Below are 25,643 nucleotides of genomic sequence, written 5' to 3'. Positions count from 1 at the left end.
GAAGCTGGGATGAGTGGCACTGTTGAACACGAACAAGCAGAACAAAGGACTGCAGCCATGAACCCGGGACACTAAACACAGCCGGCAGAAGCCGAACAGGGCCAAGAGGACTGCTTCCTGAAGCCAGCAGCACTGGGAGAAGAAATCCACCTGCCACTTGAAGCCCCACTCACCCCATTAGTGGCGCTTCACCCCAGCAATCCTGGTAAGTACACAGAGGTGCCAGGAGTAGGGCAGAGGGACGGTGGATGGCAACCCAAATACACTGGGACTCCCCGGAGGCCAGCCAAAGTAACCAGAACCACAGGTCCCTGCTTGAAGCTTCTGAAGGACAGAAATCTGTTCTAACCAGAAGCCCCTCACGTTCTTCCCTGATCTGGCCTGCAGGGATCTTGTAGACTAATTCATATTAACAAGTAATGACAGCTGGCAACCTCAGCTTGGCTCACCCCTGGGCCTTGCGCCAACTGATACACAAGAGCCTGCCAAATAAGACTCTAGGTGTTTGGTTCACCTATTTACGTGCTAAGCGTGAATGAGGGGCCTATTAGTTGCTGGGCATTAGGGAAGTCATTGGTAAACTTAGAGCTGGATAATCGAATGGTTAGCAACATCACCCGGAGTTTGTAGGGAAATCACGGCAACCCTGAGAAATCAAGAGGCAAAAGCAATCGAGAGCCCAACACTTCCACTGCTGGGGGTAAGCAAGGCTTGGGCTTCCTGCCTTCCAGCTGTGAAATGCCCCATGTCTCGCTTTGCCCCATCTCAAGTAAGACAGTGCGTTACCCGAGCAAGCATATGGACAGCCCAGAGGACCTCAGGGGAGGCAGAAAGAAGTTCTGAGCAGGGCCTGGGGGGGGGGGTGACTTCTGAAAAGCTGCTGTCCAGCTGGACCTCCTCACCGAGGTCTCTTCTAGTTTGGGCTCTGTGCTAACAGCTCAGGAACCTGGTCAAGGCACAGCATGCTGGAGGGGACTTGCTGGAGGGGGTCAGACTTTCCAAAAACCCAAGCTTGTCTTGGACCAACGTGTAAGACTGAAAGGAAATACTGGGGCAGTGAGCCCACTCAGCACTCTTGAGGCCTGGGGCTGACGTAGGTAGGTTTAGGAACCATTTTTCCCCTGTGTCCTTGGGAAGCCTTTCCCAGCCTGCTGCCTGTGAGCCGGCAGCCAAGACTAGGGCCACAGGAATGGTCCCCCTGGGTCTGCGTCACTCTCGCCGACCACAGACATCCTGATTGGGAAGGAAGCAAGGAGAAATGGCAGGTGACCTTCACTTAATATCAGAAAGGGCCTTCCCAGCAGGGTACGACTAAGCTCCCAGGGTAGAAAAGAGGTCAGTATGGCTTCAGAAAACACAGGCTCAGCCAGGTTGTCATGGACCACAGACCACAGAACAGATAAGTTAAAAATTCAGAGAACAGAGTAAAACTGAGCGTCTCCAGTAACGTAAACACCAGTGACACATAGGTCCCAACTGTGACCTCAGACCGTTGGCAGACACAGTGGCTCTTCCAGGCCAAATGGGATTTCCTCATTCAGGGTCCCCACAAATTCAGGCATATGCCCGGCACCCAGTAGGTATTTAATACGTTGAAGTCATGCGCAGGAACCAAGTCAGGCCAGCATCTGTATGCCTGAATGCTAAAGCCCAGGACAGCACGCATGGAAAATCTACGCCTGGTCCCATTACCAGGACCCCAGGTCCTGGCTCACTTCTCTAAGTAAATCAAGAGAAATGAACCTAAAAAAAGAGATAATGGGGAATGATGGCTTATAATATGGAGCAAATGTGGAGAGCCTTTAATTTGGGTGTCTATTTCATTCTGCCGGTCGCAGCCTCCTCCAGTGTGTAATAAGCACATTCAAAGGGATTGGATTCCGACTCGGTGGCTTTGGAGAGAAATGAGCGTTCTTTTCAGAAATCTGGGAAATTAAACCTCAACACCCGTGTGCCACTCTTCAAATCAACGCCATTGTTCCCTCTCCAATCATTTCTCAAAGAGCCAGGGTGAGATATGCATTTTATCAAGAGGGAAAAATACAAGGTAGCCTCTTGGGATGGGGGAAAGGGCTGGAAAACTACAAGAAGAAAAAGAGGCAGCTTGCCTCGCCAGCAGAGAGACAGGCGAAGAGAAGGTCCAGTGTACTCACCCGGACGACCACCACCTGCACGGTGACATGCTCGGGAAGGTGGATGGGGGCCCTGAAGTGCATGGCCAGGGAGACGAGGAGATGAAGAATGGACACCAGGTTCTTCCCATGGATAGCTTTGGGTGGAGAGGGAAGAAAGAGTGGCCTCGGGTCAGATGCTGTAGAGTGCAGGGGACCATCTAGAGGGCAGGTCTCAAGGAGACCTCTGGGGGAGGATGAAAGGACCTCAGATAGGGAGGCCCCAGAGGGCTTCTACCTGCTTATGCCTGGCTTCTCTCTATTCTTTCTTGTTGGCTCAAGGCCACTTGACAACCATGTTCTTTTTATTTTATTTTTCATTTTTTTTTTTTTTTTGCAGGATCTCACTATGTAGTCCTGGTTGGCCTAGCACAGCTGACCTCAAACACACAATGATCCACCTGCCTCAGCTTTCCAAGCACTAAGATTAAAGGTGTGTGTGTGTGTGTGAGTGTGTGTGTGTCACTGTGCCTGGTTTGGGCAGTGACTTTTAAAAGCCTCGTGTTTTTTTAAGCAGAGAATTGCACATTGCAGGGAGAAGGGGCAGGTCATAGCCACATACACAAAAACACACGTCATTATCATTGGTGCACTAGGCAAACTCCTGCCACTATACGATCAGCTGTCCTCATGGGGGTGATTGACAAGGGTAGGGGCTGCTCTGGGTCCCAGTCGGTCCTGGCTGCCTGCCCTGGCTCTCGCTGAATAGAAAGCTTCAGGCCAGGTTATAGCGAATCTGTGGAGGGTTTTCAGCTCTTAAGGCACCTCCTACCCATAGCCCCAGCACCTGAGTTATAAGGATAGATCTACCCAAAGTCATGCCAAGAAACCAGGGGCAGGGCCAACCCCACCCCCACAGCCAAGATCTGTGCTCTCTATGCAGGCCAAGAGCCCTGGCCCTGAAGAGCAGGCTTTGGGATCATGCCACATCATACCTGCCTTGCAAGGAGCCAGAGGAGGTGGGGACATGGGCAGGACAGAAGCCATCAGCTTTTTCAGCCAGCTCATCCCCTCCTGTTCCCTCTGAGCTAAGAACTGTGAGTCCACAAACCCCTCAAGCCCGCTGACACATGACATTCCTGAGCTAGCAACCGGCTCCTTGGCACCTGCCTCAGTAAACCACCCCCACATGGGTTCACTTTGTGCCACTACACTGGGTGTTTGGTGTCAAGTCCCAACAAAAAAAATTCTTGGACCAGGCATATAATCCCAGCATTCAGAAAAGTGGAGCCAGGAGAATAAGCCAGCCTTGGATACATATTGAGTTCAAGGCTAGCCTGGGCTACACGAGACTCTTAAAAACAATACAAGGTCTTAGGGGACGTCTCTGTCCATAAAATATTTGTCACACAAGTATGAGGACTCAAGTTGAAGTTTAAAAAAGCCAACTGTGGTAGCCCATGCTAGTAATCCTGGCATAGGATAGTTGGGGACAGAGGAGCCTGAGTTCACTGGCCAGCCAGCCCCGCCTCACTGGTGAGCTGCAGGTCTCAGTGAGAGGCCCTACCTCAAAACAAACAAGGGGTGTGGTTCCTAAGGAGCTGCCTGAGGCCGACCACCGGCCTCCAGACACGGGCACTCAGACCCACACAAAATAAACAAACATATGAACAAATAAGAACCCTAGAGGTGAGACACGGTGGGGGCGGGGGAGTGTGTGTGTGTGTGTGTGGTATGTAAGGAGGTGGGGAGGCAGAGCCCTGGTGTGCGATTGTGCCCTTAGCTGTGTGTCTCCACCCTAGCGTCTCCAGACCTCTCCTCTGCCACCTGGCCTCTGGCACAACAGGTCAAGAGGGTACACTGGTTTTAACCACAAGGCCATATGGAACGATCGATGACAACACGGAAGGACGGAGGATGATTCCTTCCAACACTCGGTCCCCACACAGGGGCCACTCACAGTCCACATTCCAGCGCAGCGGCCAGCCGTGGGGCCGAAGCAGGTCCTGCACAGCCTCCAGGACCGTCTGCAACTTCTGCTTTTGCCCGATCTCGGACTGTGTCACCTCGGCCACATTCAGCTTGCAGTGCCCCAGCTTTTCTGTGGAGACAAGGACAAGGTCGTGAGACAGAGCATCCAGGCGGGAGGAGCTGAAGCCACCCGTGCCCTGGCTGGGGCAGGGACACCTTAGCCCAGATCCCTGGGACGGGGGTACCGGTACCGTGCTGAGCCAGGAAGCTCTGGACTTGGGAGGCCATTTCTACTGTGAGAAGATTACACGATAGCAAGTGAAGGGCAGTTAAGAATGAAGCAGGCGTTCGGGAGCAGCTTATGTGCACGAAATGGAGAAGACCCTGTCACGATGCAGCTGGGGGTCCAGTGTTGTCGTGGTGGCGGTCAGGCACCGGACACCACAGTGGAAGAACAGAGCTGTTCAAAAGTTGTCCTCTAGCCTGCTGCCAGCTAGAACCCTCTAGGCGGGCCTGGGAAGCTGCACCCATGAAATTGCAGCCACACGGTTGCCTCAATAAGACCTGACAATGGCAATTCCAGATGACCTGCCACAATGCCCCACCCCGAGATGAAGAAGCACAGGCGATTAATGGCTGCCGGGGGCAGGAGAACTTGTCTTCTCCAGGGACAGGGAGTCCCCTGGTTGATCGTTTAGTACCAAGTGGTCAGCCTAAAGGCGCATGTAGGAGCAGCACTGAATGCTCTCACTGAGCTGCAAATACACAGATGTAAAATTAATAATTAAAAAAGAGGTCATGAACTTGAGAGGGAGTGGGGGTGCGGGGGGAGAGAGGTGGAAAGGTGGCAATGGTAGAAACACAGGGCCTGTTTATAAAATTCTCAAAGAAAACCCTTAAAAATTTATATTAAAAGCTAAAGTTAGCTGGATGTGGTGGCGCATGCCTTTAACCCCAACACTCAGAGGCAGAGGCAGAATCTGTCAGGGTTACACAGTAAAATCTTGTCTCAACAAAAGAAAAAAAGTTGTCATCTGACTTTTAGGCACACATGCATTCCCCCCACCCACACACATCATACACTAGCGATAATAATAATAATAATAATTTTAAAATAAAAGCAAAAGGTGCGATAGGGGAGTGAGGAAGAGGAAGTCCCTGGGCCGGCCTCATAGGGTGACTACAGAGAGTGTGGGAAGGGGAGATGTCCCAGCAGAGTCCCAGACAGCGAATTTTGATAAACACAACAAAGAAAAGCTCAGCGAGGCTCCCCTGCCTTCTCAGGCTCCTTCTCCAGTCTCTAACATTTTCACATCGCAAGAAGTTTGATTGGAGATTTGCCGAGTTGGTGACTGTGTGGTTTCTAAGAACAGGCAGGAAGCACTCCGGAGGAGCCTGGCCGAGAATTTGTCACATTCGCTCAGGATTCAATTATCTAGACAGGGACCCAGCCGCCTTCAATTTCCTTTGGGAATCGGGGAGGCAGCAGGTGAGAGCAGGTAGACACAGATACAGCAGCCAGCGCTCCGGGGGCCCCTGCTGAAGGCAGGGAGCCCCGTTCCTTCCTAGTCTTTAATTCCAAGATGTGATATTTCCTGACAGGGCTCCTCTGCCAACTAGCGAAGGCGCAGACCCAGGGTGACCGGAGGCAATTTCCTGGAATGTAATTACCATGTCCTTAGCCCGGGATGCAAAGCTGCCATCAGCCACATTGTCACTGAGATCATGAACCCCGTTAAGGTCCCACAAAGTTCTGTCACACACGTTTTCCTGGGCCCGGGACTTCCGTGTTTCTTACCCCGCCCTCCGCCCCCAACTTCCAGCTCCTACAGTTAAAATGGTCTGTTCTTCTGCAGTCTGTGGAAGACCATCTACTACATACAACCCTTCAATCACATGTTCCCTCAACAAACAGCTGCTGGGCACAGGTGCTGGAGACATGTGGACAAGAGAGGCCCTCAGTGGGTTGACGCAGTGAATGTGACAACCAAGAAAGACCATGGATGGACACACGACAGTTTGGGCAGAGGTGAGCGTGATGAAAAAAACAAATTGGTGGTTCCACACTGCCTCTGGGGACAAGAGGGCCAGCTTCCATGGATTCTTGCCACCCGTCACCTGGGTCACAGGCCTCAACAGGGATACCCCCAGCTGCAGGTGTGTGAGCAACAGGAAAACACACAGCAAGCTAGGCCCACAGGTGTGCAGCAACCAAGGACAAGGCAGACCCTGGGGAAGGGAACAGGGAAGAAGGAAGGGACAAAGAGAACCAGCATGCCCGCTTGTCCCCTGCCACCAGTGATGTCACTTGGGATGGCAGAGGAGGAGGCAACAGAGAAGGGAAGGCAACCACATCAGGCAGCGCTGGCTGAGGAAGAGCCGAGTGGTGGCCTAGAGAGGCTCATTCTCCCGACCCTGGGACCAGAGGTCTGAGACAAGGTGCTGGTTGCTTTCTTTTCTGTGTCCCCACATGGATGTCCCTCGGTGTGCAGCTGTCTTCTAAGCTACGTTTTTTTTGTTTGTTTGTTTTGTTTTGTTTTGTTTTGTTTTGTTTTGAGACGTGGTGTCCCTATGTAGCTAGGCTGTCCTTGAACTCAGTCTCCCCGCCATTGGTGGGTTTTCAGCACCTCCCCTCATGGCTAGTTTCTTCTCATAAGGACACCAGTTGGAGCTTGAGAGATGGCTCAGCGGTTAGGAGCGCTGGCTGTTCTTCAAGAGGCCCTGAGTTCAATTCCTAGCCACCACATGGTGGCTCAGAACCATCTGTAATGAGATCTGGTACCCTTTTCTGGCCTGCTGGCAAACAGAAAGGCAGAACACTATGTATACATAGTGAATAAATATTTTTCTTTTTTAAAAAAATAAATAAATAAATAAATAAATAAATAAAAAGGACACTAGTCATACTGGAGCAGGGCCAAGCCCCATAACCTCGTTTTAAATTAATCACTTCTTTTTAAAATGTGTCTCTAAACACAGTCATATTCTAAGGCCTGAGGGTTAGGATTTGTCTAACTAACTAACTGGGCCGCTGTTGCTATGATGAAACAACATGACCGACAGTAACCTGAGAGAAAAGGGTTTATTTCGCTTATATAGCCCAATCATAATCCATTATCAAAAGCAGGCAGGACAGGAACTCAAGCGGGGCAGGAACCTGATGCAGACGCCATGGAGGGGACTGTGCTTGCCCCTCATGACTTGCTCCGCCTGCTTTCTTTTTTTCTTTTTCTTTTTGAGACAGGGTCTCTCTACATAACCCTGGCTGCACTGTGTAGGCCAAGTTGGCCTCAAACTCACAGAGATCTGCCTGCCTCTGCCTCCCGAGGTCTGGGATTAAAGGCATGTGCTACCTGCTTTCTTATAGAATTCAGGACTACCAGCCTGGGAGTGGTCCCATTCACAATAGGCTGGGCCCTCTCACATTGCTCACTGATTTAGAAAATGCTCTACACATCGGGTGATGGTGGCGCACCCCTTTAATCCCAGCATTTAGAAGGCAGAGGCAAGTGATTCTTCATGAGATCAAGGCCAGCCTGGTCTACAAGAGTTAGTTCCAGGACAGCTAGGTCTGTTACACAGACAAACCCTGTGTTGAAAAAGAGAAAGAAAGAGAGAGAGTGGGGGGAGGGAGGGAGGGAGGGAGGAAGGGAGGGAGGGAGGGAGGGAGGGAGGGAGGAAGTATCCTACAGCAGTGGTGTTCAAGCTTCCTAATGTTGTGACCCTTTAATACAGTTCCTTATGTTGTAGGAACCCACAACCACAAAATTCTGTTTGTTACTACTTCATAACTAATTTGCTACTGTTACGAATCGTAATGTAAGTATTTTTGGAGACAGAGGTTTGCCAGAGGGGCTGCCACCCACAGGGTGAGACCTGCTGTCCTAGAGGCCTGCCCACACTCTGATCTTAGGGGGCATTTTCTCAGTTGAGGTTCCCTCCTCTCAGACGACTCCAGACAGTATCAAGTTGACATAAAACCTATCCAGCGCTGATGTCAGTGTATGAGTGTGAGGTTAGGAAGCAGGTCCTGTGCCCCACGGTCTTGCCTTAGGTCGTCATGACGCAGTGACTCTACTAAGCAGTGAAGAGATTTCTCTGCACAGCCACCAGGTACTGATCTGCCAAATGCTGGGTGGCAGATGTGTCATGGCCTCTTCTTACCAATGTGGAAGAGTCAGAGAAAGGCTGAGTGACCCTTGAGTGAAGTACACGGCTGAGGATAATGGCACACATGAGGAAGAACTAAAAATGTTCCAGTGGGTACCAGCTGGCCCGGGAGACCCTCAGCATCCTACACAGGCATTCCACCCTGTCCACCAACTAACCCAGCCAAGCTAAAACCTGGCCTGCTGCAGCAGTTCCCTGCTGCTTCCAGCAACCCCTCTCAGGAATAGAGGCTCCTCTGGGTTCCCTGGTGGCTCAGTCTTGATGAATGTCACATGGCCATGTCCAAAGGTCCATGCCAATGTCATCATTTAGGCTCGTCATCCACTCAAAACACCTTCTCAGGCTGAGGACGCAGCTCAGCAGGTAACATGCTTGCTTCGTGAAACATGGGAACCTGAGTTCAAGCCCCAGAATACAAAAAGCAAAATGTGTTCATGTGCACACCTGTACTCCAGCATTCTTTTAGGAATAAGAAGGAAGGTGCAAAGTCGGGCGGTGGTGGCGCACGCCTTTAATCCCAGCACTTGGGAGGCAGAGGCAGGCGGATCTCTGTGAGTTCGAGACCAGCTTGGTCTACAAGAGCTAGTTCCAGGACAGGCTCCAAAACCACAGAGAAACACTATCTTGAAAAAAACAAACAAACAAACAAAAAAAAAAAAAAAAAAGGAAGGCAAGAGAAGCCCCGGAAGCTAGCGAGTCATCTAGCCTGGAGCAGGCTGAGGTAAGCAAGAGACCCTGCCTCACACACAGGGGAGGGAGAAAGGACATGTGCAGCTGTCTTCTGACCTCCACATGTGCACATGGTCCACACATGCCCACATTCTCATGTGCATGCCCATGCAAAAATTATAATTCAAATAAAATTTAAAAAGTACTTCCTACTCCCACGTGACATTCCTCGGGGTCCCTTCCCATATGTTGATCTCACCAGACTTCTTTGCTAGACCCCCCCTCATCAGTCCTGGCATCCCCACTGAAATCTTATTGTTCAGTCAGCACCTCTTACTTGATCTAACTCTGCCTTTGGAAAGCCCAAGAGCCCAGCACCTATACCAAGGTCACTCCTGGGATCTCCGGTCTCAGAGGTCATGGGAGCTTTCATTACATCTCATCAGAAACAGCAGTGCCCACACAACCAGGCAAAGACGTGCTGACTGACATCCTCTTCAGCCTTGAATACTCTTCCCATTGTCCTTTTCTCCGACCAAACCACTTAACATAAGAGGCTTCCAAGCTGCTTTTTCAAGTACCAACTGGAGATATTCAAATGAGAGGCTATAACAACCACTCCACAGTACAAAGACAGCGGAGCTTGGGCAAGCCTCGAGCCTCACGTTACACAGCCTGGAGAAGCAACAGGGCGGCTTCAGGTCAGTGCTGCATCTACCAGGTAAAATGAAGGGGCAACCAAAAGCACATGCCCAAGAGGTCAATAACATCTGCTCTCAAAGATGGACCAGGGCAGGCATCAGAGCTGTTGACAGCCAGCCATGGTCAGTGTAGATGCAAAGTCAGAGCCCGTCCCATGATCTCGAGACTCAGCACCACCTCAAAGGATCGCTCCATGGAAAGGCATTGCCATGGGAGTGTTGGGAGCGGCAGAGGCAAAAAGCAGTGCTTGTTGCTCAGGCATGAGAAGTTCAGATCCCAGCACCCGAGTCCAGTGGCTCATAAACATCTGAACTCAGCTCTGAGAGAAAAATCTGGGTGTGGCAGTGCCTGCCTGTAATGCCAGCCCAGATGGGGGTGGGGAGGTAGTGTCAGGGAGACCCCTACAGTTCACTGGCCAGGTAATCTTTGCCAAATCGGTGAACTCCCAATTCAGTGAGAGACCATACCCTGATAAATAAGGTAGAGAGCAGCTGAGGAAGATACTTGACATTGACCTCTGACCTCCACTCACACATGCATACATGGGCACATGCACTTGTGCACGCGCGCGCGCGCACACCCACACACACACACAACTCTTGCCAGCCCAATCACCAAGTCAAGAGCCAAAAAGAAGGTAAATTGCTCCTACACTCAAACCCCTGGAGAGGAGGCGGGCTGACCACCCAGGGTAGCCTCCCCATCTACTGTAACTATATGACACATCATTCAAAGCTCAGGTGCTCCCTTGGCCTCAGCTGACTGTCCCTCATGCCAGATGCCCAGTTTGAAGACATGGCAAGCAGCAGACAGGGCTGAGCATGCGCCTGCCACTCTTTCCAGCGAACTGGTGCCTGTAGGAGGACACGCCAGAGCACAGTCGGAGCTCTGATGTTTTCGCCAGAAAACCCGGGTATTTACAAAACCATCTTCACAGTCCAGCAATATTGTTTAAACAAAATTATTAATTAATTTATTTATTGTGGGAGTCTGTGTCTATAGGCATGCATGCCACAGCATGCGTGTGGAGGTCAAAGGTCGGCTTTGGGGATCAGTCCTCTCCTTCCACCAAGTAGGTCTCGGGAATCAAAGGACATCAACTCAACGACACGTGTCCTTACCCAAGGATCTCAACAACTCTCCAGCTTCATTCCTGAGCCACAGAACCTTATCCTAAGACAGGGATTCTTAACCAGGCTGCCATGTTCACTCTTGACCATTTGGTATTCATCCCAATGAGGAGTTTGCAACCCCTCTCCAGGGAATGGTTGGGCCCATGGTGCTAAACACCACCTCCGAGTGGCGGGAGTCTGACTAACTCTGCAGCCAGAGCTCCTAACTCTGGCTCCAGCATGAGGCTCCAGACAGCTAGACACCCTGAATCCTCACTTAGGAGGTCCCCCCAATTCTTCACTCATTCACTAGTTGCTCAGTCCATACCTCTGGCCTCCACCCTCTCTCCAAAACATCTGTTCACATCTGCATTCCAAATCCTAGCCAGAGCTCTTTCAGAAGTAGGCTCCACAAAGAGCACCCTGAGCCGCATCCAGTCCTAACTCCAGACCCTCTTCCCCACGCACCTGTACTCAGAAGCCCAAGTGAACTTTGTAAAATCCTACTAAGATCATGGTATGTACAACCCTGTTCAAAACTCCCAGTGGCTCTTGTGACATGGAAGGAAAGCCTTTGCCTACCAGGGTTGGCCCTGTCTATCTTCCCAGCCTCGCCCCAGATCCCACCTCGCTCTCTCCTTACTTCACAACTCTGCCTCAAGTTCCGTGATCTGCTCAACAGAGCAGGCTCTGCCTGGCCACAGAGCCTCTGCCTCTGAGGGTGTATCTGGAACTCTGCTGGGCTGTGAGGTCCCCAAAGAGGCCCCCATGGCCACCCAGCCACTCAGCACCCCATAATCTCACCATTCCCTCCTTTACTGGCCATCACCTTGGCTGGGGATCAGACCTTCTCCATCACACTCTATCCATAGCCTGGCATTGTGCGCTTCCAGCAATGTGAAGTTGTGGGCTCTGTGTCAACCCCAGTGAAAAGGCATATGCATACTTAGTAACACCGAGGAAAGAGCAATCAGGGCTGGAGTGAGAACTCATGGTTAAAAGCACTGGCTGCTCTTCTAGAAGACCTGCGTCAATTCCCAGCACCCACACGTCAATTCCCAGCACCCATACAGCAGCTCACAATCACCCATAAACTTCAGTTCCAGGAGATCTGATGCCCTCTTCTGGCCTCCACAAGCATTGCAGACACATAGTGCACAGACATACAAACACTCATACACATAAAATCAAATTAAATAAATCTTTAAAAGAGAAAAATAAAAGAGTGATCAGATGAATCTACATGGGTCCATCTTCTATAGGACAAGATGTCCAAACCCTTCAAAGACATCATAAGAGACAAAGGAGTAAAAGGGGAGGAGGGGCATTGGAAGAAGTCAGGAAAGAACAGGAATAGCATAAAATGCCCTGGAAGAAAAGTTATTTGGAGACACTGGGTTACTGGGACTGTCCTTGGGCTGCTGTGAGAACCCACTGTGGTGAGGAAAGACCTGTACGATCAGAACCTATGCCCAAGGCACCTGGCAAACAGAGAAAAGAGAGGAGCTGGTGCAAACCTGACAGCCCATACCTCACCTCGTCCACAGCCACCAAGACTCAGCCAGAGAGAACAGCACAGCCCACAAGACATGCTCATCACAACAGCCCCAAGCACAACATCCCCAAGTAAGAGCTGGTCCCAAAGCGGTGTCATTCAAGGTTTTCTTTCAGAGACAGGCCTTTGTTATGTAGGCCAGGCTAGCCTTAAACTAGTAGTTCTTCTGCCTCAATCTCCTAAGTGCTAGGATGGCAGGCATGAGTCACCACCCCAGACTGAGACATCATGAATCTCATGGCATTACCATCCCCCACCACTGACTTTATCCTTCTCTATTCTCCTGGCCACTCTACCCCAGTGTGTGGTAAGGCCACCCACTCTGGTCGTATAATATGGCATCTGTGTGGCCTTTATACGCTCCAGACCCACAGCATCTGTCACTGTCTGCTCAGACAGACTGCACACTCCCTAAGGGCAGGGTAAAGAGATGTCTGCCTCAGGAATCACTGGCCTAGAACCCAGCATTCAGCAAGGCTCAAGAACCTTCGGTGGAGAGGCTGCCCACCTGTCCATCTTTCCTTCCATCACTCTATCTTGAGACACATTCAATCATCCTCAGTCACAACTTGGGGACAGTAAAGCCTGGAAGCATGAGTCAGGACAATGACACGTTCCCTCACACGGGGTTGTTGGAGACCCACCCTCTGTCATGTCATCCTAAAAATGCTCCTAACTGGATGGAACAAGGGTGGTCAGAGAGATGAGATGAGGGACATTGTTCCTCTCTGAATCCTGTTTCCTTGGTCCATGGCATGAGCATCCGCTAAAACCTGCTGCAGCCCCATGGCTGGGTACATTTCGGCCAGCAGAGAAACCACAAAGACAGATGGCAAAGAAACCACAGCTAGGGCCACCCAGGAGGTATAAACCAAGCTTTGGGCTGTTTCCAGGGCAAGGAGGATGGTGCCACGTGGTGGGATCCTGGCACTCACCCAGAAGCTTCTGAAGCACCTGGCCGTCGTAGAGATCTTCCTCCAGCTGCTTCACAATGATGCGCTCCTCTGCCAGCACATCATTGATCCAGTCCAGGAGCACCTGGGGGAGGGAAGAGGCGTGTCAGAGCTGCCGGAGAAAGCAGAGCCACAGCAGGCTCAGACAGGCAGCTGCCCAAACATACAAGGGCTACCAGGCACGTGCCTGGTAACAATGGAGGCCAACAGGTATCTCTTGGTCCATGATCAGAGCAGGAGTAGAGAGGCAGACCCATGGATGGAGCTAGGACTTCCTAACAGTCCCCAACAGAACCCTGACAGGACCAGGCAGGCTGGGATCCTGCAGGGACCATCAGTAATAGGAGATGCATATCTCCCAGCAGAAGGGCTCATGGTTCCACTTGGGCACTGGGTACTAAATGAGCAAGTGCTGGGAAGAGAGGAAAAAGGGGTGGGGGCATGAAGCATCAACCCTCCTCCTAGCCTGCACTTCAGCAGTGCTGAGTTCGAATCCTAGGCTAATGCAAGAGGTCCCAACCTGGCTCTGCTGCCCACTGCATTCTGTGCACTGCTCAGTCAATGGAGAATCCCCCTGCTGCACCCTTCAGGGATCACAGCACTATGTAACAGTCACGCCAACCCACTTCAGAATGTTCTCCTGCCCCTGAACAGAAACTAGGCCTTCTCCTTGCAACTCTGGCCCTCTCCATCTCCTAATCCTGAGCCCCATCAATGGGATTCCACAGTAGGCAAACTCCTCCCTCACGCCCAGCTTCTCTCAGCATGGTGTTTGAAGGCCATCCCTATTATAGCTCCTCCCTCTCCCCCACTTCCCACTGAGCCCCTTACCACTACAAGACACAAATGTATGTTCATCTTATTTGTCTGCCCCATTGCTGGACATTTGAACACTGCCAGTTTCTGCCCATCACTCTCCTGGAAACATTCACAGCCAAGTTTTTTGTTCCTGTTTTCCAGACCCATATTCCCCAGACAGCTTTTCTTAACAGGTTTTTCCACGCGACGCATTGGGTGGGCACACCGTGGAAGCAATCTACCTGCAGTGCTAATTGTCTCTGGGATAGAGGGATTCTCAGAGACAGTACTCACTCACCATCCCATCCAGAATAAAACAGATACCCGCCCGGGCTGCAGCCACGACACTCAGACTGTGACTTTTCTCGTGCCAGCAAAATGAATTAAGTTATCTAATTGGACCCCTAAGGCCCTGGGAGGTAGAGGTCTGTGGCCACTCTCAGAAGGATCAAAGTGAACAAATCCAAACGCACAGCGTCTTGTCACTTTCTGAGAAAAAACAGTGACCGAGAAATTGGTCACAAAGCCAAGTCCCCTTAAGTCCTGACCAGCTTCCAAGCGACCCCAGGAGACTGATCTCAGTCTCAGATCAGGGATCTCAGAGCTTAAGAGCCGCACGTGGCTAGGATGAAGAGCCACAAAGCCTTGCAGCTCTGCGGACGTGTCAAAGCGCCTTCTGAGGGGCAGGGGGAGAGATGGCGCCCTCTCCAGCTCCCTGTGTTCTCTGGCTGCTGGGCTGTCCCCTCTGGGCAATGAAAACTATGAGGCAGGGCCTGATTGGAGGAAAGAGGTCACAAGGGGGCATTTTCTAGGTGCCCAAACATACAAGGGCTACCAGGCACCTGCCTGGTAACAGTGGAGGACAACAGGTATCTCTTGTTCCATGACCAGAGCAGGAGTGGAGAGCCAGACCCATGCATGGAGTTAGGACTTCCTAACAGTCCCCAACAGAGCCCTGAGAGGACCAGGCAGGCTGGGATCTGCAGGGACCATCGGTAATGGGTGACACATATCTCCCAGCAAAAGGGCTTACCGGGGTCTACAAACCACAGCAAGGATTTCCCTCTGTGCAGAAAACGGCATAATCTTGACTTCACAAGGAATAAAAACACAGCAGTGTATTGAGCTTGCTGTGATTGTTGTGCCGGCTGGACTTGTGCCAACTGGACACAGCCAGCGTCACCTGGGAAGAGGGACCTCAACTGAGAAAATGCCTCCACTAGCCTGGCCTGTGGACAAGCCTGTGGTATAGTTTCTTGATTGATGATTGTTGTGGAAGGACCCGATTTGGGTTGTGCCACCCCAGAGCCGGTGGTCCTGGGTGTAATAAAAGAGCAGGCTGAATGTGCCAGTGGGCAGCATTCTCCATGGGTTCCACTTCCGTTCCTGCCTCCAGGTTCCTGCTTTGAGTTCCTGCCCTGGCTTCCCTGACAAAGACTACAACCTTTAAGTGTCTTTCCTGCCCAGGGTGCATTTGGTCATGGTGTTCATTATAGCAACAGAAACCCCAAAACAACGAACAGATAAGGATAAGTATTCTCTGCCAGTCATCAAAAAGGGAGGGGAAGTTTGTGCTTGTCCTGTGGTCCCACCTCCATCTGTAAAGGCCACAGCTGCTGAGCCTTCACTTGTAAGGTCTCCCCTGGATGAGCACACGAGTGGGTGTCCACAGAAGGTGCCACACGGGGCCGTGACAAGGAAGAGAGGAGGTGTAGTGCAGTCCCTGCCCACGAGGAAGGTTACCTGTCATGGGTGTTAGCTGGGGACAGTGCAGGCATGGAAGGTGTATATAGTGGACACAAAGCCAGCCCCACCTCTGTCTGCCAGAGCTTTGAGGAAGAGTCGGCCCCTCTACCTTGAGAGCCAACATGAGAAAGTTAGCTATGATCAGCTACCATCCCCACACCCCTATCACGGTGTCTCTAGCCCTGGTCACTCTCCTGCATGCTTGTAGGCTCTTGTCACCCTGCCCATGTCAATGGTTGCTAGAACATGCCAAGAGCTGCATGCCGCAGGACCTTTGCACCCGCTGTTGGGCAATTGGCCATGACCTAGGCACCGATGCAGAGGTCTGCTCAAATGCCATCTCCCCGACTGCCCTGCAGGAAACTGCAGAATGGGAGGGGGAGGCTTCGAGGCAGCCCCTGCCACCTGATCGTGTGTTCACTTAGCCCCAATCATGTTTTCTCCCAGGTACACTGTGAGCTTGACTAGTGAGCTGTTTTGCTCAGCTCTCATCCCCAGTGGCTAAGACAGGAGCAGACTCAAGGTCTCAAACAAACCAGAGAACTGCCTTGGGGAATTCACAGCTAAAAAGGACTCTGGGCCCTACAGGCCTCCTTTGCTTCCAGAGCCTTCTTTCCTCAAATGCAAATATTCCAGGAAATCATGAGAGAATGCTTCTTCTATGAGAACAGAAAACTTAAAGAAGAAAACCAAAACAAACAAAACCCCACATCTAGATCTCTGGCCTACTCAGAGCCGGAAGGCAGGAAGAAAAAGCCAAAAGCTCAAAAATGAACTATACACAATAGGCCAGGCTTTCAGGTCCAGGAAGCAAAACTCCTCCCCAGTCTCACTCCACCCCTGCCCCACCCCCCACCCCCCACCCCCCCTACCCCGGTCAGGAGATGCAGTTGACTTGGGGACATCGCCTGTCACCCCATCATTCTGCTCCCAGTCATCCTTCTTATCTTTTAAAGATAGCATCAGCCATTATTTTTAGGGACTCGTTCATCTGCCGAGCCCCAAGTCCTGCGGGTGAATAAGGAGGGACATATATTAATTACATCCTTACACGGCACTCGATCATGGCTAGCTCTATGAGCTCGCCCTAACCAGAATAAAAAATTACTTTCCCCTTGGTTCCTTCTGAATTATAATCAGGTCTGCAGTGTGTCTCCTCCAGAGCCATGACAGTTACATTTTAATCATTTCCAAACAGAGTCCTGGCTGTGTTGTCCCTGGGGATGGAGATGCACCTTACTGAACTGGGTGGGAGTCAGTGGGGGCTGAGCACAACAGAGCGCCTCTACATGACCCGGGCACGAGAGGAAAAAGAACCAGCTTCACGACAAGAGTAAGCCTTGCCCAGCAACTGAACAATAAGATGTAAAATCTGCCCTTGGAGGAAGATGCCCCCAGTATGAGGTGCCTGGCTGCCCTGACCAGTGTGCTTAGGGAGGGCTGTGTGGGTTTGTTGGGTTTTAATTCCTTCCAAAATACATTATTCCAACACCGATTCCCTTAGGATCATCGTCCATTGAAAGCAAACTGGAGGCTCACCAAATGCCCTCATTAGCAGTGACCCATGTGTGACCAAGAATGTGTGCTGCAGGGGAGATCGCACACTCAGGCAGCGGTGAGGGTTTCTGAGCTCTGTGCCAGGCCCTGGGAACGAGGATTGAATGGGACACTGAGTACAGAGGCCTCTCCCTAGAAGAAAAGCACGGGATCCTTTCTAACAGAAAGGTTAATGACACAAAGCATCTCAGCCATAAGCTTCCAACACACTAGCCACCTACAGGGACTCTGGGTTGATTGCAGCAGACACCAGAGGAAATGGCCACAGGAAGAAATCCCAGCAGGACACCAGGGTGAGTCTTTGAGATTCCTGGGCCCACAGAATGCAGGTCCAATTCTAAGGGGACACCCACTGGCCAGTGCACCCTCCCCACCAGACCTGGTCCCTCTCAGTGCCCATCATCAGATAACAAATGGCCGTGGGTCAAGGCACTTCACTTTCCTGAGTTGGGATTGGACCTTCACCCCTTAATGGTCCAATAAGCACAACAGATACTCAAAATAGTTTTTAATGATCAACCTCATTCCCCTGTCTGCCCAGCCAGAGCTGGAGACTTCAGACAAAAGGCAGAGGGCGGCTCACAACATTGCAAAGATGACAATCCCAAAGTAGTAGGGGACAGAGAAGGCCAATAAGACAACAGAGGAAAAACACAGAGGACAGAGGACAGAGAGGAAGAAACGAGGCCAGCTCAGCATCCTCAGAAACTCAGCCCTGGTCCCAAAGACTGGGAGAGGCTGTGATGGTCAGACAGCCATGATGACCATGCCCGGCAGGACAGGATGTCAGCCAGTCCAAGCTGTCCTCTAACCGCTCAGGCCAACATACCAGATAGGTTTTAAGTTTTAAAATACCTGCATCTAGGGAGGCAGGGATATGGTTCAGCAAAACCCCACAAAACCTGTTTTTGGGCAACACCCCCACAGGGGACCATTAGAAGCGAGGTCACTGATCTGCAGCACCACTGACGTCCTGACACTGAGACACAGTGGCTTTCTGAGGTTCTGGAACCATCTGTATAGAGGTATAATCACAAGCTCGCAGACTCTGCCCCTTCTCCCACAGCTCACTCCCTAGATCCTGATCCCAAGCGTGCCTCCCCCAGGTAACCATGCCTGTCACCAACTGTGACCTTAAGGACAACGGCTTCCAGCGCAGTGGTTCTCAACCTTCCTAAGGCTGCGACCCTTTAATACAGCTCCTCGTGTTGTGGTGACCCCAACCAGAACATTATTTCAATGCTACTTCATAACTGGAATTTGGCTACTGTTATGAATCACAGTGTAAATATCTAATATGCAGGATGTCTGATATGTAACTCCTGTGAAAAGGTTGTTCAACCCCCAAAGGGGTCACGAGCCACAGGTTGATAGCCGCTGTTCCAGTGGTTTCTGGTGTCCTGGTGAATTATCAAGCCTGAGGTATGCTGGGACCCCTGAGATTGCCAGTGTGTCATGGAGGAAACTGTCTCCTCTAAAAATACACCCAGAGGGTCCCTGCTCAGCGCGGCGGCAACGAAGCCACACAGTATGTGGAGCAGAGGGATGGAGGGAGGAGGCATGGGATAATAGCGAAGGGTCTGAACAGGGCAGACCTGAGGTGCCTGGCTCTGTGGTGATCCTGGGGACGAGCCAGGCACTGAGTCCAGTCCTAGCAACCGCTGGGAAGCTGGTCACCCCACACTCACAGCACAAGTGCGATATCAAGCCAGCTACTGCCAGGACAGAGAAAGGAAGCGTCCACAGTCCTCCAACATGAGCACGCTCCAACCAAACCACAGCTTCTCTCATTCTCTCATAGCCCTGTACACCTGACCAAAAGTGCTGGTACCCCAGAGCCATTGCACCCACTCCACACTTGTCTGTCTCAAATCCCTTCCTTGCGCAGCAATTTGACACTTTGTACACTCCACCACACAGCCACAACCATGGCTAATGAGCCCTCCAAACTCCAGGACCACTCCCCTGTCCATGGTGTTTACTCTAGCTTTTGAAAGTGCTAGGTTAAAACCAGCCTGCTGTAAGGGGAGATCTCAGGCTGAGTTGCCTCAGGTCTAGTCTCCACGGGAACAGTTGCAGGCCAAAGGGATAGTGCTAAGACACCAGGGGTCCTCTTCAGATGAGGCCATGGTGGGGGAAGACAATAACCTGCTCCCCAAAACCCCATGAAGCTATATCAACCAGGCCTATATGTAAAGTATAGCGGTTCAACACAGACCCTGTGTAGCTTTTGTGAGCACTGTGTGACAGCCCCATAGAGGCCTAGGGCTGTCCTAAGGAGCACCTAGAGAACCTATGTTTCACTTCCTTCTTCAGCCCACACCCCACTCCTCTGACCCCTTTCTAATGTAGTCTTGAAGGAGCCTGGAGGCTCAGCTCCTCCTTGTGTCTACAGAAGTCAGGAGTCCCCCGAAGAAGGCCCAGAGCCCACAGGGATGTTCCAATCACATCAGACTATACCTCACCTTGATCAGCTCCTTGAACTTGGGGTCCTCCCTGGAGGTGGGATCAATCATGGTGCGCTCCTCATTCTCCTCTGCCAAAAGACAGAAAGGGCCAGAGTGAGTGGAGGAGGTGGGGTGGAGCACTGACAGGGACATCAGGGCGTGGAGGACTCCCTGCTTACTCACATGGGGCAGGAACTGGTGGAAAAGCAGAGACCCATCCTGTTCTCAATGAGAACAGGTTGCCGGCCTTGCCAGCTACACACCAAGATCAGAAATAGATCATGCAGGACAGTAGGAGGAGATGAAGCCCGGCTCCAACTCCCCAGTCTTGGACTCCAAAGGCTCTAGCAGCGAGTCTAAACCATGCTGGCACAGGGAGAGAAAAGGTGGCATCTGCCATGGCCTGGGACGTGCCCTACCGGAATCAGAGGGTTATAGAGAGCTTTGAATGCTGGATGGCTGTTCACTGGTCTACCAGAAGCTGTATGGGGCCAGCGCCATGGAAAATGTATGGGAACAGATGGGCGGGCAGCAAATATACAAAACAATATCTACAGGGAAGCATTAAAAATAGCAAAAAGACGCGAAAAGATGACATTTACCCATCTCCCCTGTGAGTTTTCCACGTTCTGGCTCAGATCTGACAGACAGTAAGAGGCCAGTGGAGTTCATCGGGGGAACGGGACAGGAAGGTGGGGAAGGAATGAAGACATGGGAGCCAGAAGTGAAAGGACCAGGTCCTAAATGCCTGAGTGCTGCGGACCCACTGAACTCACAGAGGGGAGCTGGGGGCGGGGAGTCCAGCTTCCCAGGCAGAGAATAGCCCAAGGTACCATGGCAATAATCAGCTGCAGCAGTGGTAACAAGCATGCCCTTCATCAGGGAGAGACATCACAGACCAGTGGTCTCGGATACCAGGCCACCTCTGGGTCACAAGCTGGGCTTCACCTGCTTCCTCCCTGAGACCCTGATGGCCTTGTCATATAGAACCTGGATAGACAGGGATCTCTCTCTGAACTGGAGTTTGGAAATAAGCAGTGTCCACAGTGTACAGGAAACGGCACTTTGTCTGCCACCTGTCATGGACCTGCAAGGAGTCAGGAGCCTCCCCATCCACATTCCCACATAGTCAGTCACATGGCTCTTCAGGGCAGTCATGGAGGTAAATGGGGTGTCTGGAATGTGTGCCCAGTTTCTGAATTTCTTCATGTGTTGAGACATTGGGGCCCACTCATCCTGGGGAGACTGTCCTCAGGGGATGCCTGTCCCCTTGCCTCTTCCTCTAGGAACTCAAGGGGTCCCACACCCTGAGCTAACACTCTCTGCTTCATTTTCTCTCATCCCCTAGGCCAGCTATCAGCTAACTCCGTTTAGTGCCTTGTGCCTAGAGCTTATACCATCCAGTCCTCTACTGAATAAAGAAGCCAGCTCCTTCTCTCTCTCCACCCCTGCTTGCTCAGCCCTGCTGGGCCACCCCCTGGAACTGTGACCATAACAAGCCATGGTCCCAATGCCAGTCATCAACACCTGGATGCCAATGAAATCCGCACTTGCTGTTTCTCCCTAGAGATCTGTCTGAATAAGATGTGGGTCCTCAAACACCTCCCACCCATATGTGGTCCTACACCAGGGATGGACACCAGGGATGGACAACAAAGGATGTCAAATGGCCACAGTACCTAGCTGGGTGTCTTCAGGGTGGATGTCCATCAAAGCTGGGGCCATTGGAGAATTGATGGCGCTCTTGCCTTCTTCTTGCAAGTCAGTCACTGTTGAGGTGAAAAGAGACCCAGTCAGTATGCAGAGAGGAAAGTCTCACGCTTCCAACACGTCACTTACATGCACATCCCTTTGTGGTGGGTGGCCCAGGAAGGCCGTAGAAAAGTCCTCCCAGCCAAGAACACCTGCCATTTTGCTTTGCCTCAAGCAGTTCTTTATTATTATTATTATTATTATTATTATTATTGCTGTATACTGCCTGTAGGCCAGAAGAGGGCACCAGATCTTGTTATAGGTAGTTGTGAGCCACCACGTGGTTGCTGGGAATTTAACTCAGGACCTCTGGAAGAGCAGTCAGTGCTCTTAACCACTGAGTCATCTCTCCAGCCCTCAAGCACTTCTTAATTCCTTCCAAGCCTGGCCAGTCTGTCCACACTGGAATATGTGCCTGGGACATGGAAGCTTCTGGTTGCTTCTAGTGACTTCCAGATCGGACCGAGGCTGGTGCGGTAGACAGCTCTCAGACCCCCGGCAAGGGCAGAGAACATAAATGGAACTGCCCTTCTGTCTCCGGCAGAGCTGTCTCTGGGGTTGTAGACTCGAAGTGTGAACAGGCCTGCTTCCACACACGGGCGATCAGAATTTAAAGTGTGTCGCCTCCTCTGGGACGGAAGTCTGATGGAGGTGCAGTGAACTCTTACATTCTGTGCCGCCCTTGTATCTATTTTTAAACAGGCCAGAATCTTGGGCCAGAAACCGGCTCAGCCTGGACGTATGCCTCCTTCCTGCTGGGCACAACCCTTCTAGATCTCTGCCCTGGGAACTGTTAACCTCCAAGAGGGCATCCGCATGCAGCCAGCCTAGATGGCTCCTCTCACTTCACTTCCACGTGGACTAAGCCGAGAGTCATGACAACCAGCCCTCACTTGCAATTACTCAGATCTGCCGGGAAATCTGCTTGGACAATGTCCTGAACGCAGCAAGGCATGGCCCACGGCCCTCGTTCTCCCTACACGCTCCACTAACTCTGCAGGTGCACGCATGTGCTCCAGGTGAGAAGTCACTAAATCTCCATTACCATCTCATCTCTCCTGGTCCCTGGAGGGACATGCTTCCCGCTAAGATCTTAAATCTCTACAGAAGGTAACAGGATGGGGATCGAGGCCAGTAGGAAAAGCAACAGACTCTAAGGAAGTGAACGAGCTTCCACACTGACAATGTGTGGGCCCAGAAACTGCAAGCTGTGCATAAGCTCGCATGCATGTAGGCTGGAGGTGGGGATAGTTACAGGGTTCAGACACTGCGCAGGTCACAGTCACAGGATGGAGGGGAAGGGGACAGATGCAAGGCTTGACTTTTTCCTGTCTGCAGAAAGCTCTATCATGTTTGGAGCCCTAGAACCAGAAATGGTGGCTTCCATACCACTGAATCTCAGAGTCCAGACTTCAGTCCCAAAATCCAGAGGGGACAGAGCCAGGTCCAGGCCTACACCTGCAGTTTTTTTTTACAGCTCTGAGTGGGGAGCACCAATCACTTACTGATCACACATCCTGTCGTGGGGCGTCGGGGGGATCTCCAGTGATAGGTGTCCTGCCTCTCTATGCTTCCTCCTGGGAACTTCTACAGTGATACACACCTTCTAAACTCTGCCCTGAATATCAGTCACTTCAAAGCTTTAATAATGTTTACATGTTGGTCACCTGGCACGTGCAACAGCAGATGATAGGGGCAACACCGTGTATGATACAGATGGCTCCAACCTTGCTGGCCGGGAGACCCCAAGCCAGTCTTATTAGCCCCTTGGCTCCTGCTGCCTCAGGTAGCATTTCCTGTTTGTTCTCTTAGGTCCCCAGGCAGGCTAAAGAACACAAGTCCCCAGCTTAGAGCAGGATACACAATGGGCTCTTGAAACATGGCTGTGGATCCAGCTCTGGGGACAAGCCACCCTCTGCCTCCACAAGGACAGACACCAGCTCTAACATTAGCAACGATGCTGAGGTCCAGCTTTTTGAAAAAGGAGCCACTCTAGTAAACTCGCAAACCCATGTTCAAGGCCACGTTATTCATAACAGCCAAAAGGTGGGAATAGCACAGATGTGCTTAGATTAAGAAAGAGAGAGAGAGAAGACAATGTGATGGCCTCACCCATTGGGGCGCCCTAAATATGACTCAGTCACACACAGAAAGGCTCTTAACCACTGAGCCATCCCTCCAGCCCCCACAAACCATTTCCTAATTCCTCCAGTCCTCACCATATTCTGTGAGAGAAACAGACAACTGTAAAACCCCTCACAAATCAGTGACCACCACGGGCGTGGACTCCCTTTGTGTCATCTCCCAAAGACACACAGAGATCCATCCTTGGGCACCAGGCTCGTTTAGAAAACAGACCAAATCCTAGCAAATATTTGCACTGTTTAGTGAAATGGAGAGAGTCAGAAATAGGAAGAAAAGAAACTTTCCAGGAAAATTCACTGGCAGCCCAGTGACCAGGGTTTCCCAAATCCCATCCGGCTAACACTTCAGAGAAAAGCACAGGGGTCCACTATGCCGAGGCTCTGTGCAGTGGCCATGGTGACAGTCAAAGCAGAATAAGAGACAGTTTCTGGGAGAATGAGGTCGTCCAGGGAGGCTCCAGCGAGCCCCACAGGTGCCAAGGTGCCACCATTCCTCTCAGAAAGACCTCATGGCGTGGAACTGGAGAGATAGCTCAGTGGGTAAAGTGCAGAGACAGCACGAAGGTCCAAGACCAATCTCCAAAGTGCACAAAAGGCACAGTGGCCCCTGTAATCCCAGTGCTGGGGAGGCAGAGACAGGTGGCTCCCTGGAGCTCGCCACTAGCTAGCCTAATCCATCAGTCTCAGACCCAGTGAGAGACCCCGACTCAAAGAGCAAAGTGGACTGTTCCTGAGACACAACATAAAGGGGGACCACTGGCCTCCGTTTGTACCTGCACATGCCTGAGCACATAACCACAAATAAAACTTAAAGTGACAATAATAACAGCCAAGTCCCTAGAGCCACTACACGCATCAGCCCCCTACCTAGACATGGGGCATGAAGCCCAGGGCCTGGGGAAAAGAGACTGAGATTGTGACTCTGATCCCAAAATCTCAGAGCTTGGGGGGTGGGGGAGGGGGCACAGGGAATGCCATTATCAAAGCCCAGAAACTAGGTCACATAAAACAGAAATTTCCACACCACCCTCGAACATCAAAAACAACACCAAACAGGGCCAGGGACTGGGTGACCTTTATAAACAAGAAGCACGCACACACGCACGCACAGCCTGCCAGACTGTGATCCACATGCTTTCCCCAGGGTGGTCCTTCCTGTTCAAGGCCTTGGGGAAACACTCAAAGCCCAGGGAGAGTGCTGTGATCTTGGCCAAACCTGCCAAGACCCAGCTCAGACCTCACTCTGCCACAGACTTGTGGCATCAGGAAAGCCCCCCTGCACCTCCCTAGGCCTCAGTTTCCCACTGTAGCACAGGGTGGGAAGAGTCCCTGCTTCAGAGGCGTTGAGAGGAGTGGAGAGGCCTGGGGCACTCGGCACCTGGCTCGGTTGCACACATACCCATAAGCTGGAGGGTTAGCTGTGACTGAGGGTGGCACCTGAGGAGGCTCAGGAAAGTCACTACCATGGAGCAAGGAGGAGGTACAGGTCCTTCATGCCAGGAGAATCACAAGAGACTCCCTGAAGGAGGCATCCAGTGAACCAGTCTTGAAAGAAGGCCAAACTCAGAAACAGCTTTGGGAACCAGAGAGCAGTGGGTGGTGGGTGGAGCCCGGCTCAAGGGCCTCCAGACACCAAGGGTAGAGGAATCCATTGCCCCAGCCTGAATCTTCCAGTTATCACACTCTGTGTTGAGTAGTTTCCAGTGTTAACCCAATGGGCAGCCTCAGAGGACCCTCTAGTCTTCAGAGGATGGTTTTTGGAGAGCCTGTGTCTTCCACTCCACCAGTGAACAGCCCACCAGGCTACTGGGTTTTAGTGAATCCCAGAAATACTGAGATTTTTAAAGTTATGGTTCAGTTGCCAAGAGGACACACACTTCAAAGATGTGAAATGCCGCTGGCTGGGCACCAGCTGTGCCCAGTTCCAGACCTGGGGTGGGTTTGTGAGGACACTGA

At 51.6% G+C, this 25,643-nt stretch overlaps 1 protein-coding gene across 2 annotated transcripts in view; it reads right to left on the bottom strand.

Moving 5' to 3' along the window:
* Parvb (parvin beta) overlaps window positions 1-25,643 on the bottom strand; it is an 81,715-nt gene that overhangs the window by 22,181 nt on the left and 33,891 nt on the right. For both annotated transcript variants that reach the window (XM_057792455.1, XM_057792456.1), the window contains exons 2-6: window positions 21,471-21,560; window positions 19,810-19,880; window positions 13,226-13,328; window positions 4,072-4,212; window positions 2,154-2,269 (exon numbers count right to left, since the gene is read on the bottom strand). In XM_057792455.1, coding sequence (XP_057648438.1) covers window positions 2,154-2,269; window positions 4,072-4,212; window positions 13,226-13,328; window positions 19,810-19,880; window positions 21,471-21,560 — 521 coding nt within the window. The remainder of the gene's footprint in view (window positions 1-2,153; window positions 2,270-4,071; window positions 4,213-13,225; window positions 13,329-19,809; window positions 19,881-21,470; window positions 21,561-25,643) is intronic.

The sequence above is a fragment of the Chionomys nivalis genome, chromosome 17 (assembly GCF_950005125.1).
Source record: "Chionomys nivalis chromosome 17, mChiNiv1.1, whole genome shotgun sequence".
Taxonomy (NCBI): domain Eukaryota; kingdom Metazoa; phylum Chordata; class Mammalia; order Rodentia; family Cricetidae; genus Chionomys; species Chionomys nivalis.
This window is presented reverse-complemented; position numbering and strand designations above follow the sequence as displayed.